The sequence below is a fragment of the Coregonus clupeaformis genome, chromosome 34 (genome assembly GCF_020615455.1).
Source record: "Coregonus clupeaformis isolate EN_2021a chromosome 34, ASM2061545v1, whole genome shotgun sequence".
Taxonomy (NCBI): Eukaryota; Metazoa; Chordata; class Actinopteri; order Salmoniformes; family Salmonidae; genus Coregonus; species Coregonus clupeaformis.
The window spans coordinates 12,048,775-12,065,447 of NC_059225.1; the positions used below are offsets into that span (position 1 = coordinate 12,048,775).

The following is a 16,673-nucleotide window of genomic DNA, read 5'->3' on the forward strand; positions in this document are numbered from 1 at the left end:
TCATGTCTTAAAGTAATGATGGACTGTCGTTTCTCTTTGCTTATTTGAGCTGTTCTTGCCATAATATGGACTTTGTCTTTTACCAAATAGGGCTATCTTCTGTATACCAACCCTACCTTGTCACAACACAATTGATTGGCTCTAACACATTAAGAAGGAAAGAAATTCCACAAATTAACTTTTAACAAGGCACACCTGTTAATTGAAATGCATTCCAGGTGACTACCTCATGAAGCTGGTTGAGAGAATGTCAAGAGTGTGCAACGCTGTCTTCAAGGCAAAGGGCGGCTATTTGAAGAATCTCAAATATAAAATACATTTTGATTTGTTTAACACTATTTTGGTTACTACATGATTCCATATGTGTTATTTCATAGGTGTGATGTCTTCACTATTATTCTACAATGCAGAAAATAATAAAACTAAAGAAAACCCCTGGAATGAGTAGGTGTGTCCAAACCTTTGACTGGTAGTGTATATAGAGATGAACTAACTAACTGGCTGTGCCACAAAGGCATGTCAAACTTATTCCACAGAGGGCCAGAGTGTCTGCAGGTTTTCGCTCCTCCCTTGTACTTGATTGATGAATTAAGGTCACTGATTAGTAAGGAACTCCCCTCACCTGGTTGTCTAGGTCTTAGTAAGGAACTCCCCTCACCTGGTTGTCTAGGTCTTAGTGAGGAACTCCCCCCACCTGGTTGTCTAGGTCTTAGTAAGGAACTCCCCTCACCTGGTTGTCCAGGTCTTAGTAAGGAACTCCCCTCACCTGGTTGTATAGGTCTTAGTAAGGAACACCCCTCACCTGGTTGTCTAGGTCTTAGTAAGGAACTCCCCTCACCTGGTTGTCTAGGTCTTAGTAAGGAACTCCCCTCACCTGGTTGTCTAGGTCTTAGTAAGGAACTCCCCTCACCTGGTTGTCTAGGTCTTAGTAAGGAACTCCAATCACCTGGTTGTCTAGGTCTTAGTAAGGAACTCCCCTCACCTGGTTGTCTAGGTCTTAGTAAGGAAGTCCCCTCACCTGGTTGTCTAGGTCTTAGTAAGGAACTCCCCTCACCTGGTTGTCTAGGTCTTAGTAAGGAACTCCCCTCACCTGGTTGTCTAGGTCTTAGTAAGGAACTCCCCTCACCTGGTTGTCTAGGTCTTAGTAAGGAACTCCCTTCACCTGGTTGTCTAGGTCTTAGTAAGGAACTCCCCTCACCTGGTTGTCTAGGTCTTAGTGAGGAACTCCCCTCACCTGGTTGTTTAGGTCTTAACTGAAAGGAAAACCCCAAAACCCACAGACACTCGGCCCTCCGTGGAAGGAGTTTGACACCCCTGCACTAAGATATTCGAGTCTCTCTCTCGCCCTCCTCCCTTCCTCCCTCCCACCTGCTGTCTCGACCTCTGAACGTTTGAACATCTTGAAGAACGATCTGGCCATAATGGTCATGTACTGTTATAATCTCCACCCGGCACAGCCAGAAGGGGACTGGCCACCCCTCAGAGCCTGGTTCCTCTCTAGGTTTCTTCCTAGGTTTCTGCCTTTATAGGGAGTTTTTCCTAGCCACCGTGCTTCTACATCTGCATTGCTTGCTGTTTGGGGTTTTAGGCTGGGTTTCTGTATAGCACTTTGTGACGTCTGCTGATGTAAAAAGGGCTTTATAGATAATGATTGATTGATTGTACTCTGTGATGAAGTCTGCTCCTGACAGCACAGTCACTTCCTTAGCTGTTCGACACAATGATGTCATTTCACAATGATGTAATAACGTCTTCACTTCCTCTCCGATCCACTTCCTGTGTGTCTAGTTACTACAGGTGGGCAGCAGGGACAAACAGAGCGAGATGAGGTCGTCCCATTCTCTAGGAGACCTGAAGGGTTCAGAGAGGGTTCGCAAACACTCCACAGGTCAGTTCACACACTCTTTGCTCCACCTTGTCCTGCACAGTTTGGGTGGTAATCAAAACATCAGTACACTCTACTTCTATCACTCTTTACTCAGAGCGGGAATCAGAGAGAGAGAGAGAGAGAGAGAGAGAGAGAGAGAGAGAGAGAGAGAGAGAGAGAGAGAGAGAGAGAGAGAGAGAGAGAGAGAGAGAGAGAGAGAGAGAGAGAGAGAGAGAGAGAGAGAGAGAGAGAGAGAGAGAGAGAGAGAGAGAGAGAGAGACTTTATACCTGGCTTCATCCTTCTCTCCCCTTGCTCTCTACCTCCCTCCTCTCTCGCTCATTCCCACTATTTGCCAACCCCCCTCCAGGTTCCCTCCATACAGGTCGTAGGTCGCCCCCTCCAGGCTCGGTCCCAGAGGAGCAGCAGCAGATCGCCAGGCACGGCTCCTACACCTCTATTCACACCGAGGGAGAGTTTATACCTGAGGGCCTGGACCAGAAGGTAAGATACAACATAGTACTCTCTGTCGCTCTTACTGAGGGAGAGTTTATACCTGAGGGCCTGGACCAGAAGGTAAGATACAACATAGTACTCTCTGTCTCTCTTACTGAGGGAGAGTTTATACCTGAGGGCCTGGACCAGAAGGTAAGATACAACATAGTACTCTCTGTCTCTCTTACTGAGGGAGAGTTTATACCTGAGGGCCTGGACCAGAAGGTAAGATACAACATAGTACTCTCTGTCTCTCTTGCTCTCCGACCTTCTCTTGTCTTCTCACACTATTATCTTGCACTACATGACCAAAAGTATGTGGACACCTACTCGTCGAACATCTCATTCCAAAATCATGGGCATTAATATGGAGTTGGTCCCCCACTTTGCTGCTATAACAGCCTCCACTCTTCTGGGAAGGCTTTCCACTAGATGTTGGAACATTACTGTGGGGACTTGCTTCCATTCAGCCACAATAGCATTAGTGAGGTCGGCACTGATGTTGGGCGATTAGGCCTGGCTCGCAGTCGGCGTTCCAATTCATCCCAAAGGCGTTCCATGAGGTTGAGGTCAGGGCTCTGTGCAGGCCAGTCAAGTTCTTCCACACCGATCTCGACAAACCATTTCCGTATGTACCTCGCTTTGTGCACGTGGGCATTGTTATGCTGAAACAGGAAAGGGCGTTCCCCAAACTGTTGCCACAAAGTTGGAAGCGTTAAGATTTCCGTTCACTGGAACTAAGGGGCCTAGCCCGAACCATGAAAAACAGCCCCAGACCATTATTCCTACTCCACCAAACTTTACAGTTGGCACTATGCATTGGGGCAGGTAGCGTTCTCCTGGCATCCGCCAAACCCAGATTTGTCCGTCTGACAGCCAGATGGTGAAGCGTGATTCATCACTCCAGAGAACGCGTTTCCACGGCTCCAGAGTCCAATGGCGGCGAGCTTTACACCACTCCAGCCGACGCTTGGCATTGCGCATGGTGATCTTAGGCTTGCGAGCGGCTGCTCGGCCATGGAAACCCATTTCATGAGGCTCCTGACAAACAGTTATTGTGCTGACGTTGCTTCCAGAGGCAGTTTGGAACTCGTTAGTGAGTTATGCAACCGAAGACAGACGATTTTTACGCGCTACGCGCTTCAGCACTTGCCGGTCCCGTTCTGTGAGCTTGTGTGGCCTATCTCTTCGCAGCTGAGCCGTTGTTGCTCCTAAACATTTCCACTTCACAATAACAGCACTTACAGTTGACCGGGGCAGCTCTAGCAGGGCAGAAATTTGACGAACTGACTTGTTGGAAAGATGGCATCATAAAAAATGTGCCACGTTGAAAGTCACTGAGCTCTTCAGTACGGGCCATTCTACTACTTGTCTATGGAGATTGCATGGCTGTGTGCTCGATTTTATACACCTTTAAGCAACGGGTGTGGCTGAAATAGCCGAATCCACTAATTTGAAGGGGTATCCACATACTTTTGGCCATGTAGTGTATCTCTCTCTCTCTCTCTCTCTCTCTCTCTCTCTCTCTCTCTCTCTCTCTCTCTCTCTCTCTCTCTCTCTCTCTCTCTCTCTCTCTCTCTCTCTCTCTCTCTCTCTCTCTCTCTCTCTCTCTCTCTCTCTCTCTCTCTCTCTCTCTCTCTCTCAATTCAATTCAATTCAATTCAATTTGCTTTATTGGCATGACGTAACAATGTACATATTGCCAAAGCTTGTTTACAATGTAAAAAAAGAGAATCAAAATTGTCAACGGGACAACAGTAACAACAATAACCAAGGGTCAAAATAACCATACATTCCACAATAACAATAAATATACAGTAAAGGACATGTGCAGGTTGATTGGTCTGTCAGACGCTGTCCCTCAACTTATGGCAGGCAGCAATGTAGTGCGCTGCCAACCCACAGCTCTCTGCGTCCTCCCCCAACAGGACGGGTAGCCTATCCTCATCAGAGAGGTCTTTGAAACCTTGAATAAGAGTTTCAAATTTGGGGAAATGACACTCTCTAATTGTTTTATATTTTTGACATTTTGTCAGGAAATGCAGCTCCGTCTCAGGTTCTGCTATTGTGCAGTGGTTGCACAGCCTTTCCTCTACAGGGAGCCAGGTTTTCCTGTGTCTACCCTTCTCAATGGCAAGGCTGTGCTCACTGAGCCTGTACTTTGTCAAGGTTTTTCTAAAGTTTTGATCAGTAACCATGGTCAAATATTTAGCCACGGTGTACTGTCGATTTAGGGCCAGATAGTACTGCATTTTGCTCTGTGCTTGTGCTTGTGTTTCCCAATAAGCAATATAGTTTTGTTTTGACTGTGTTGTAATTTGGTTTATCCTGATTGATTGGATGTTCTGGTCCTGAGGCTTCAGTGTGTTAGTAGAACAGGTTTGTGAACTCAGCCCCAGGACCAGCTGGATGAGGGGACTCTTTTCTTTGTTCAGCTCTTGGTATTGCAGGGCTTGGTAATGATATGAGAGGGGGTCACTGTATTTTAGATGTTTCCAAAACTTAATTGCTCTTTTTTGAGTTTTTATTATTAGTGGATATTTGCCTAATTCTGCCCTGCATGCATTGTTTGTAGCTTTCCTCTGGACATGTAGGAGAATCTTACAGAACTCTGCGTGCAGGGTTTCAATGGGATGTTTGTCCCATTTGATGAAATCTTGTTTTGCAAGTGGACCCCACACCTCGCTGCCATAAAGTGCAATTGGTTCAATGACATATTCAATTAGTTTTAGCCAAATTTTAATAGGTATTTCAATTTGAATTTGCTTTTTAATTGCGTAGAATGCCCTGCGTGCTTTCTCTCTCAGTTCATTCACTGCTTCATTAAGGTGTCCAGTTGAGCTTATTTTTAAACCTAAGTAATTGTAGTGTGTGCAGTGCTCTATATATTTTGTACCAATTGAGAACTTTGGTCTAATTCCCTGAGATCTGGATCTTCTCTGGAAAATCATTATTTTAGTCTTTTTGGGGTTTACTGCCAGGGCCCAGGTCTGGCAGTACTGCTCTAGCAGGTCCAGGCTCTGCTGTAGGCCATGTGCTGTGGGTGACAGCAGGCATAGGTCATCGGCGAAGAGTAGGCATTTAACCTCTGAATTATGGAGACTAACACCAGGGGCTGAGGATTTTTCTAGAATAGTGGCCAATTCGTTGATGTAAATATTGAAGAGTGCTGGGCTCAGATTACAACCCTGACGAAGGCCCCGCCCCTGGTTAAAGAATTCTGTTCTTTTCTTGCCAATTTTAATGCTGCACGTATTGCCAGTATACATTGATTTAATTATGTCATATGTTTTCCCCCTACACCACTTTCAATAACTTTGTAGAACAGTCCTGTGTGCCAAATAGAATCAAATGCTTTTTGGAAGTCGATAAAGCAAGCGTATATTTTGGTATTATTTTGGTGGACATGTTTATCTATCAGGGTGTGTAGGGTGTAAATATGATCGGTCGTGCGATGTTTTGGTATAAATCCAATTTGGCTTTTACTCAAGACATTGTGCTTATTAAGGAAGTTTAGAACTCTTACATTTATAATACTACAGAAAACCTTCCCCAGGTTACTGTTCACACAAATGCCTCTGTAATTGTTAGGGGTCAAATTTGTCTCCGTTTTTAAAGATTGGGGTTATGAGTCCTTGATTCCAGATGTCAGGGAAATAACCTACACTCAGGATCAAATTAAACAGTTTTAATATAGCCAATTGAAATTTTGCACTAGTGAGTTTGAGCATCTCATTTAGGATGCCATCAGGTCCGCATGTCTTTTTAAATTTGAGAGCCTGAAGTTTCTTATAGAGCTCCTGGTCAGTAATTGGGGAGTCCAGTGGATTTTGATTGTCCTTTATAGCTCTTTCTAATCCATTCAACTTCTCATGAATTTGGCGTTGTTCTGCGTTTGTGTCAATTTGAACGGTGTTGTAGAGTGTTTTAAAATGGGTTGTCCAAATGTCACCATTTTGTATCGCTAATTCCTCTTGTTTAGATTTTTTAATTTTTTTCCAATTTTGCCAGAAGTTGTTTGTGTTTATGGACTCCTCAATTAGCGTCAGCTGCTTTCTGTTGTACTGTGCTTTTTTGGTTCTGAGTGTACGTTTATAGAGTTTTAAAGTCTCACAGTAATGAAGGCGTAATTCACCATTATTTGGGTCTCTGTGCTTTTGGTTGGATAGTGTTCTAAGTTTTTTCCTTATAATTTTACAATCTGCATCAAACCAGTTGTCATCTGTGATCTTTTTTGTTTTGTTTTTTATCAATTTCAATTGTGCTTCTTTTGCCGTTTGCCTGAATATATAGTTGATGTTTTGTACTGCTAGATTGATGCCTTCTTTATTGTGAGTGAATGTGGTATCCAGAAAGTTATCTAAGAGTGTTTGGATATTTTGGTTCCAGGTTGCTTTCTGGTATTCTTCTCTCTCTCTCTCTCTCTCAGTCCCTGACCTTTTCTCATCCTCTGTCCACGTGTTTGTTCCCTCATACAGCTCCGTCTCAGTCAAGTCAAATGTGTCTGTTCCCTCATACAGCTCCGTCTCAGTCAAGTCAAATGTGTCTGAGTGAAACTGGTAAGGCTAATAATGTGATCATTCTGTTGTGTTCTTCAGTTGCTGGAGCCCTTTGGGAGTGCAGACAACGCTCTGTCCAGCAGCTGTCAATCAATAGACCAAAAATTGGACAGGTGAGACACTGTTACTGCTGTGTGATATGAAACATCTACAGTGCATTCGGAAAGTATTCAGACCCATTGACTTTTTCCACATTTTGTTACGTTACAGCCTTATTCTAAAATGGATTAAATACATTTTTTTCTCATTAATCTACACACAATAACCCATAATGACAAAGTGAAAACAGGTTTTTAGAAGTGTTTGCAAATGTATTCTAAATTAAAAACAGATAACTTATTTACATAAGTATTCAGATCCTTTGCTATGAAACTCGAAATTGAGCTCAGGTGCATCCTGTTTCCATTGATCATCCTTAAGATGTTTCTGCAACTTGATTGAAGTCCACCTGTGGTAAATTCAATTGATTGGACATGATTTGGAAAGGCACACACCTGTCTATATAAGGTCCCACAGTTGACAGTGCATGTCAGAGCAAAAACCAAGCCATGAGATCAAAGGAATTGTCCGTAGAGCTCCGAGACAGGATTGTGTCGAGGCCCAGATCTGGGGAAGAGTACCGAAAAATTTCTGCAGCATTGAAGGTTCCCCAGAACACGATGGCCTCCATCATTCTTAAATTGAAGAAGTTTGGAACCACCAAGACTCTTCCTAGAGCTGGCCGCCCGGCCAAACTGAGCAATCGGGGGAGAAGGTCCTTGGTCAGGGAGGTGACCAAGAACCCGATGATCACTCCAGAGTTCCTCTGTGGAGATGGGAGAACCTTCCAGAAGGACAACCATCTCTGTAGCACTCCACCAATCAGGCCTTTATGGTAGAGTGGCCAGACGAAAGCCACTCCTCAGTAAAAGGCACATGACAGCCCGTTTGGAGCTTGCCAAAAGGCACCTAAAGACTCTCAAACCATGAGAAACAAGATTCTCTTGTCTGATGAAACCAAGATTGAACTATTTTGCCTGAATGCCAAGCGTCACGTCTGGAGGAAACCTGGCACCATCCCTACGGTGAAGCATGGTGGTGGCAGCATCATGCTGTGGGGATGTTTTTCAGCGGCAGGGACTAGGAGACTAGTCAGGATCGAGAGAAAGATGAACAGAGCAAAGTACAGAGAGATCCTTGATGAAAACCTGCTCCAGAGCGCTCAGGACCTCAGACTGGGGCGAAGGTTCACCTTCCAACAGGACAACGACCCTAAGTGCACAGCCAAGACAACACAGGAGTGGCTTCGGGACAAGTCTCTGAATGTCCTTGAGTGGCCCAGCCACAATATAATCCATTTTAGAATAAGGCTGTAACGTAACAAAAGGTGGAAAAAGTAAAGGTGTCTGAATACTTTCCGAATGCACTGTATGTGTGTAAATTAGGTACCGTAAAACTTCAATTAAACGCTGAGTCTCAAATAGCTTCCTGTCCCTTTTAATAGCCGGGCAACGGGACACATTTCAGCAAATAAACAGCGGTTTCAAATAAACGCTGGGTCTAAATGAATTGTTTACGAGGTTACCATAAATACCACGAATTGTTGAGGTTTAATGTTTGATTTGTAGCAATAAATAATTCAGTAATGATTTGAAAAAATGATGGCAATAATCCTTGTTTATTGCTAGTAAGAAACTGCTAGCCATTGGCTGCTAACAGCTGACAACTGCTAGCTAACTGGCTGCTAACAGCTGAGAACTGCTAGCTAACTGGCTGCTAACAGCTGAGAACTGCTAGCTAACTGGCTGCTAACAGCTGAGAACTGCTAGCTAACTGGCTGCTAACAGCTGAGAACTGCTAGCTAACTGGCTGCTAACAGCTGAGAACTGCTAGCTAACTGGCTGCTAACAGCTGAGAACTGCTAGCTAACTGGCTGCTAACAGCTGAGAACTGCTAGCTAACTGGCAAGCACAAAAACAGTCAACAACTTCGGCAGCACAGACCCCTAGAAATTGGACGATCGCCCTCTAGTGGCGAAAAAAGTAAGAGCTACCGAGAATGCAGTCAAAGAGGAGAATAATGATTCTGTCAAAGAAACGTACAAAAATTATATATATATATATATATATTGTAGAGGCATACTAAGACAACAGAAACATGACACAGTTTGTAAATGATAACACATTATTACAGGAAATAAATACATTTATTAAAATGCTGGAAGTCAATGCAGGAATTAAACAATCAACTATGAGCAAAAAGCTGTGTGCATTAAGGAAATAGACGCCTGGCTCAAATAGAAGCCTGGCTCTAATAGAAGCCTGGCTCTAATAGAAGCCTGGCTCTAATAAGTGCCTGTTGTGTTCAGTGATTTAAGCAAATAAATGTCTGGGCTATTAATTGAAGTTTTACGCTATGTTTGTTGTCAATAGTGTGCATTCATATGTGCTTATCGTAGTGATTATAGTGTTCAGAAACACTCACACACACAGTTGTGTTTATAAACAGTGTATTAGCTCACTGACCCTCAGAGGAAATGGAATCAGGTCGCCTCTAATGGCCAACTAGGAAGTCCCGCTGTTAAAATGGCTCTTATCTGGATGGCCGGATTCCACTGGTATCACTCAGAGAGGGGAGGAGAGGGGGGAGGGTGGGGAGAGGAAAGAGGTTGAGTAGGAGAATGGAAGAGGGAGAAAGAGGGTGAGTGGGACAATGAAAGAGGGAGAAAGAGGGTGAGTGGGAGAATGAAGAGGGAGAAAGAGGGTGAGTAGGAGAATGAAAGAGGGAGAAAGAGGGTGAGTGGGAGAATGAAAGAGGGAGAAAGAGGGTGAGGGAGAAGGGGGTGAGTGGGAGAATGAAAGAGGGAGAAAGAGGGTGAGTGGGAGAATGAAAGAGGGAGAAAGAGGGTGAGTGGGAGAATGAAAGAGGGAGAAAGAGGGTGAGGGAGAAAGAGGGTGAGTAGGAGAATGAAAGAGGGAGAAAGAGGGTGAGTGGGAGAATGAAGAGGAAGAAAGAGGGTGAGTGGGAGAATGAAAGAGGGAGAAAGAGGGTGAGTGGGAGAATGAAGAGGGAGAAAGAGGGTGAGTGAGAGAATGAAAGAGGGTGTAAGAGGGTGAGTGGGAGAATGAAAGAGGGAGAAAGAGGGTGAGTGGGAGAATGAAAGAGGGAGAAAGAGGGTGAGTGGGAGAATGAAAGAGGGGGAAAGAGGGTGAGTGGGAGAATGAAAGAGGGAGAAAGAGGGTGAGTGGGAGAATGAAAGAGGGAGAAAGAGGGTGAGGGAGAAAGAGGGTGAGTGGGAGAAAAAAAGAGGGAGAAAGAGGGTGAGTGGAAGAATGAAAGAGGGAGAAAGAGGGTGAGTGGGAGAATGAAAGAGGGAGAAAGAGGGTGAGTAGGAGATTGAAAGAGGGAGAAAGAGGGTGAGGGAGAAAGAGGTTGAGTGGGAGAATGAAGAGGAAGAAAAAGAAAAAGGGTGAGTGGGAGAATGAAAGAGGGATAAAGAGGGTGAGTGGGAGAATGAAAGAGGGAGAAAGAGGGTGAGGGAGAAAGAGGGTGAGTGGGAGAATGAAAGAGGGAGAAAGAGGGTGAGTGGGAGAATGAAGAGGGAGAAAGAGGGTGAGTAGGAGAATGAAAGAGGGAGAAAGAGGGTGAGTGGGAGAATGAAAGAGGGTGAGTAGGAGATTGAAAGAGGGAGAAATAGGGTGAGGGAGAAAGAGGGTGAGTGGGAGAATGAAGAGGAAGAAAGAGGGTGAGTGGGAGAATGAAAGAGGGAGAAAGAGGGTGAGTGTGAGAATGAAGAGGGAGAAAGAGGGTGGATGGGATAATGAAAGAGGGAGAAAGAGGGTGAGTGGGGGAATGAAGAGGGAGAAAGAGGGTGAGGGAGAAAGAGGGTGAGTGGGGGAATGAAGAGGGAGAAAGAGGGTGAGGGAGAAAGAGGGTGAGTGGGAGAATGAAGAGGGAGAAAGAGGGTGAGTGGGAGAATGAAAGAGGGAGAAAGAGGGTGAGTGAGAGAATGAAAGAGGGAGAAAGAGGGTGAGGGAGAAAGAGGGTGAGTGGGGGGGAAAAAACGAGGGAGAAAGAGGGTGAGTGGGAGAATGAAAGAGGGAGAAAGAGGGTGAGTGGGAGAATGAAAGGGAGAAAGAGGGTGATTGGGACAATGAAAGAGGGTGAGTGGGAGAATGAAAGAGGGAGAAAGAGGGTGAATGGGAGAATGAAGAGGGAGAAAGAGGGTGAGTAGGAGAATGAAAGAGGGAGAAAGAGGGTGAGTGGGAGAATGAAAGAGGGAGAAAGAGGGTGAGTAGGATATTGAAAGAGGGAGAAAGAGGGTGAGGGAGAAAGAGGGGAAATGGGAGAATGAAGAGGAAGAAAGAGGGTGAGTGGGAGAATGAAGAGGAAGAAAGAGGGTGAGTGGGAGAATGAAAGAGGGAGAAAGAGGGTGAGGGAGAAAGAGGGTGAGTAGGAGAATGAAAGAGGGAGAAAGAGGGTGAGTGTGAGAATGAAGAGGGAGAAAGAGGGTGGATGGGATAATGAAAGAGGGAGAAAGAGGGTGAGTGGGGGAATGAAGAGGGAGAAAGAGGGTGAGGGAGAAAGAGGGTGAGTGGGGGAATGAAGAGGGAGAAAGAGGGTGAGGAGAAAGAGGGTGAGTGGGAGAATGAAGAGGGAGAAAGAGGGTGAGTGGGAGAATGAAGGAGGGAGAAAGAGGGTGAGTGGGAGAATGAAAGAGGGAGAAAGAGGGTGAGTGGGAGAATGAAAGAGGGAGAAAGACGGTGAGGGAGAAAGAGGGTGAGTGGGAGAATGAAAGAGGGAGAAAGAGGGTGAGTGGGAGAAAGAGGGTGAGGGAGAAAGGGGGTGAGTGGGAGAATGAAAGAGGGAGAAAGAGGGTCAGTAGGAGAATGAAAGAGGGAGAAAGAGGGTGAGTGGGAGAATGAAAGAGGGAGAAATAGGGTGAGTAGGAGATTGAAAGAGGGAGAAATAGGGTGAGGGAGAAAGAGGGTGAGTGGGAGAATGAAGAGGAAGAAAGGTGGTGAGTGGGAGAATGAAGAGGGAGAAAGGTGGTGAGTGGGAGAATGAAAGAGGTAGAAAGAGGGTGAGGGAGAAGAGGGTGAGTAGGAGAATGAAAGAGGGAGAATGAAGAGGGATAAAGAGGGTGAGTAGGATAATGAAAGAGGGAGAAAGAGGGTGAGTGGGAGAATGAAAGAGGGTGAGTGGGAGAATGAAAGAGGGTGAGTGGGAGAATGAAAGAGGGAGAAAGAGGGTGAGTGGGAGAATGAAAGAGGGTGAGTGGGAGAATGAAAGAGGGAGAAAGAGGGTGAGTGGGAGAATGAAATAGGGAGAAAGAGGGTGAGTGGGAGAATGAAAGAGGGAGAAAGAGGGTGAGTAGGATAATTAAAGAGGGAGAAAGAGGGTGAGTAGGAGATTGAAAGAGGGAGAACGAGGGTGAGGGAGAAAGAGGGTGAGTGGGAGAATGAAGAGGATGAAAGAGGGTGAGTGGGAGAATGAAGGAGGGAGAAAGAGGATGAGTGGGAGAATGAAAGAGGGAGAAAGAGGGTGAGTGGAAGAATGAAAGAGGGAGAAAGAGGGTGAGTGGGAGAATGAAAGAGGGTGAGTGGGAGAATGAAAGAGGGAGAAAGAGGGTGAGTAGGAGAATGAAAGAGGGAGAAAGAGGGTGAGTGGGAGAATGAAAGAGGGAGAAAGAGGGTGAGTAGGATAATTAAAGAGGGAGAAAGAGGGTGAGTAGGAGATTGAAAGAGGGAGAACGAGGGTGAGGGAGAAAGAGGGTGAGTGGGAGAATGAAGAGGATGAAAGAGGGTGAGTGGGAGAATGAAGGAGGGAGAAAGAGGGTGAGTGGGAGAATGAAAGAGGGAGAAAGAGGGAGAAAGAGGGTGAGTGGGAGAATGAAAGAGGGAGAAAGAGTGTGAGTGGGAGAATGAAAGAGGGAGAAAGAGAGTGAGGGAGAAAGGGTGTGAGTGGGAGAATGAAAGAGGGAGAAAGAGGGTGATTGGGAGAATGAAAGAGGGAGAAAGAGGGTGATGAAGAAAGAGGATGAGTGGGAGAATGAAAGAGGGAGAAAGAGGGTGAGTGGGAGAATGAAGAGGGAGAAAGAGGGTGAGTAGGAGAATGAAAGAGGGAGAAAGAGGGTGAGGGAGAAAGGGGGTGAGTGGGAGAATGAAAGAGGGAGAAAGAGGGTGAGTGGAAGAATGAAAGAGGGAGAAAGAGGGTGAGTGGAAGAATGAAAGAGGGAGAAAGAGGGTGAGTGGAAGAATGAAAGAGGGAGAAAGAGGGTGAGTGGGAGAATGAAAGAGGGAGAAAGAGGGTGAGTGGAAGAATGAAAGAGGGAGAAAGAGGGTGAGTGGGAGAATGAAGAGGGAGAAAGAGGGTGAGTGGGAGAATGAAAGAGGGAGAAAGAGGGTGAGTGGAAGAATGAAAGAGGGAGAAAGAGGGTGAGTGGGAGAATGAAAGAGGGAGAAAGAGGGTGAGTAGGAGAATGAAAGAGGGAGAAAGAGGGTGAGTGGGAGAATGAAAGAGGGAGAAAGAGGGTGAGTAGGAGATTGAAAGAGGGAGAAAGAGGGTGAGGGAGAAAGAGGGTGAGTGGGAGAATGAAGAGGAAGAAAGAGGGTGAGTTGGAGAATGAAGGAGGGATAAAGAGGGTGAGTGGGAGAATGAAAGAGGTAGAAATAGGGTGAAGGAGAAAGAGGGTGAGTAGGAGAATGAAAGAGGGAGAAATAGGGTTAGTGGGAGAATGAAGAGGGAGATAGAGGGTGAGTGGGAGAATGAAAGAGGGTGAGTGGGAGAATGAAAGAGGGAGAAAGAGGGTGAGTGGGAGAATGAAGAGGGAGAAAGAGGGTGAGAGAGAAAGAGGGTGAGTAGGATAATTAAAGAGGGAGAAAGAGGGTGAGTAGGAGATTGAAAGAGGGAGAAAGAGGGTGAGGGAGAAAGAGGGTGAGTGGGAGAATGAAGAGGAAGAAAGAGGGTGAGTGGGAGAATGAAGGAGGGAGAAAGAGGGTGAGTGGGAGAATGAAAGAGGGTGAGGGAGAAAGAGGGTGAGTGGGAGAATGAAAGAGGGAGAAAGAGGGTGAGTGGGAGAATGAAAGAGGGAGAAAGAGAGTGAGGGAGAAAGGGGGTGAGTAGGAGAATGAAAGAGGGAGAAAGAGAGTGAGTGGGAGAATGAAGAGGGAGAAAGAGGGTGAGTGGGAGAATGAAAGAGGGTGAGTGGGAGAATGAAAGAGGGAGAAAGAGGGTGAGTGGGAGAATGAAAGAGGGTGAGTGGGTGAATGAAAGAGGGAGAAAGAGGGTGAATGGGAGAATGAAAGAGGGAGAAAGAGGGTGAATGGGAGAATGAAAGAGGGAGAAAGAGGGTGAGTGGGAGAATGAAAGAGGGAGAAAGAGAGTGAGGGAGAAAGGGGGTGAGTAGGAGAATGAAAGAGGGAGAAAGAGAGTGAGTGGGAGAATGAAGAGGGAGAAAGAGGGTGAGTGGAAGAATGAAAGAGGGAGAAAGAGGGTGAGTGGGAGAATGAAAGAGGGAGAAAGGGGGTGAGGGAGAAAGAGGGTGAGTGGGAGAATGAAGAGGAAGAAAGAGGGTGAGTGGGAGAATGAAGGAGGGAGAAAGAGGGTGAGTGGGAGAATGAAAGAGGGAGAAAGAGGGTGAGGGAGAAAGAGGGTGAGTGGGAGAATGAAAGAGGGAGAAAGAGGGTGAGTGGGAGAATGAAAGAGGGAGAAAGAGAGTGAGGGAGAAGGGTGTGAGTGGGAGAATGAAAGAGGGAGAAAGAGGGTGAGTGGGAGAATGAAAGAGGGAGAAAGAGGGTGATTGGGAGAATGAAAGAGGGAGAAAGAGGGTGAGGAAGAAAGAGAGTGAGTGGGAGAATGAAAGAGGGAGAAAGAGGGTGAGTGGGAGAATGAAGAGGGAGAAAGAGGGAGAGTAGGATAATTAAAGAGGGAGAAAGAGGGTGAGTAGGAGATTGAAAGAGGGAGAACGAGGGTGAGGGAGAAAGAGGGTGAGTGGGAGAATGAAGAGGAAGAAAGAGGGTGAGTGGGAGAATGAAGGAGGGAGAAAGAGGGTGAGGGAGAAAGAGGGTGAGTGGGAGAATGAAGAGGGAGAAAGAGGGTGAGTGGGAGAATGAAAGAGGGAGAAAGAGGGTGAGTGGGAGAATGAAAGAGGGAGAAAGAGAGTGAGGGAGAAAGGGTGTGAGTGGGAGAATGAAAGAGGGAGAAAGAGGGTGAGTGGGAGAATGAAAGAGGGTGATTGGGAGAATGAAAGAGGGAGAAAGAGGGCGAGGAAGAAAGAGGGTGAGTGGGAGAATGAAAGAGGGAGAAAGAGGGTGAGTGGGAGAATGAAAGAGGGTGAGTGGGAGAATGAAAGAGGGAGAAAGAGGGTGAGTGGGAGAATGAAAGAGGGTGAGTGGGTGAATGAAAGAGGGAGAAAGAGGGTGAATGGGAGAATGAAGAGGGAGAAAGAGGGTGAGTGGGAGAATGAAAGAGGAGAAAGAGGGTGAGTGGGAGAATGAAAGAGGGAGAAAGAGGGTGAGTGGGATAACGAAAGGGGGAGAAAGAGGGTGAGTGGGAGAATGAAAGAGGGTGAGGGAGAAAGAGGGTGAGTAGGAGAATGAGAGGGAGAAAGATGGTGAGTGGGAGAATGAAAGAGGGAGAAAGAGGGTGAGTGGGAGAATGAAAGAGGGTGAAAGAGGGTGAGCGAGAGAGGGAGGGAGAGAGAGGGAAAATTTGATGGTGATAGAGAGAAAGGTGAAATAGAGTGAGAGACTTACTGAAAGAGCGAGAGGGGGAGAGAGAGAGAGAGAGGCGGAAACGGCGCTACCTGCATGTGTTATCTAGGCTGTGGACTGGAGAACAATGGCAGGAATCATTACTGGAACGTTTTGCCTCCAGCGGACGCTGTACCCTCTTATCCCGGGTCTCATGCCTCCTGCCGTCCACCTGCTACACTGTGCCGGGGCCACACGCGCACACACACACACACACACACACACACACACACACACACACACACACACACACACACACACAGTCTGCTAAATGTTTTACTGTTACTGTACCATGTAGGTGTTCTAGTGGTCCAGTTGTAGTGTTCTAGTATTCTAGTGTTAGGTGTTCTAGTGGTCCAGTTGAAGTGTTCTAGTGTTAGGTGTTCTAGTGGTCCAGTTGTAGTATTCTAGTGTTAGGTGTTCTAGTGGTCCAGTTGTAGTATTCTAGTGTTAGGTGTTCTAGTGGTCCAGTTGTAGTGTTCTAGTATTCTAGTGTTAGGTGTTCTAGTGGTCCAGTTGTAGTGTTCTAGTATTCTAGTGTTAGGTGTTCTAGTGGTCCAGTTGTAGTATTCTAGTGTTAGGTGTTCTAGTGGTCCAGTTGTAGTGTTCTAGTATTCTAGTGTTAGGTGTTCTAGTGGTCCAGTTGTAGTGTTCTAGTATTCTAGTGTTAGGTGTTCTAGTGGTCCAGTTGTAGTGTTCTAGTGTTAGGTGTTCTAGTGGTCCAGTTGTAGTGTTCTAGTATTCTAGTGTTAGGTGTTCTAGTGGTCCAGTTGTAGTGTTCTAGTATTCTAGTGTTAGGTGTTCTAGTGGTCCAGTTGTAGTGATCTAGTATTCTAGTGTTAGGTGTTCTAGTTGTCCAGTTGTAGTGTTCTAGTATTCTAGTGTTAGGTGTTCTAGTGGTCCAGTTGTAGTGTTCTAGTATTCTAGTGTTAGGTGTTCTAGTGGTCCAGTTGTAGTGTTCTAGTGTTAGGTGTTCTAGTGGTCCAGTTGTAGTGTTCTAGTATTCTAGTGTTAGGTGTTCT

General features: G+C 46.0%; 1 protein-coding gene across 1 annotated transcript in view; it reads left to right on the forward strand.

The window, feature by feature from the left end:
- LOC121549640 (mitogen-activated protein kinase kinase kinase 3) overlaps positions 1-16,673 on the forward strand; it is a 138,112-nt gene that overhangs the window by 107,444 nt on the left and 13,995 nt on the right. The window contains exons 8-10 of the mRNA XM_045210430.1: positions 1,789-1,888; positions 2,236-2,369; positions 6,959-7,032. Coding sequence (XP_045066365.1) covers positions 1,789-1,888; positions 2,236-2,369; positions 6,959-7,032 — 308 coding nt within the window. The remainder of the gene's footprint in view (positions 1-1,788; positions 1,889-2,235; positions 2,370-6,958; positions 7,033-16,673) is intronic.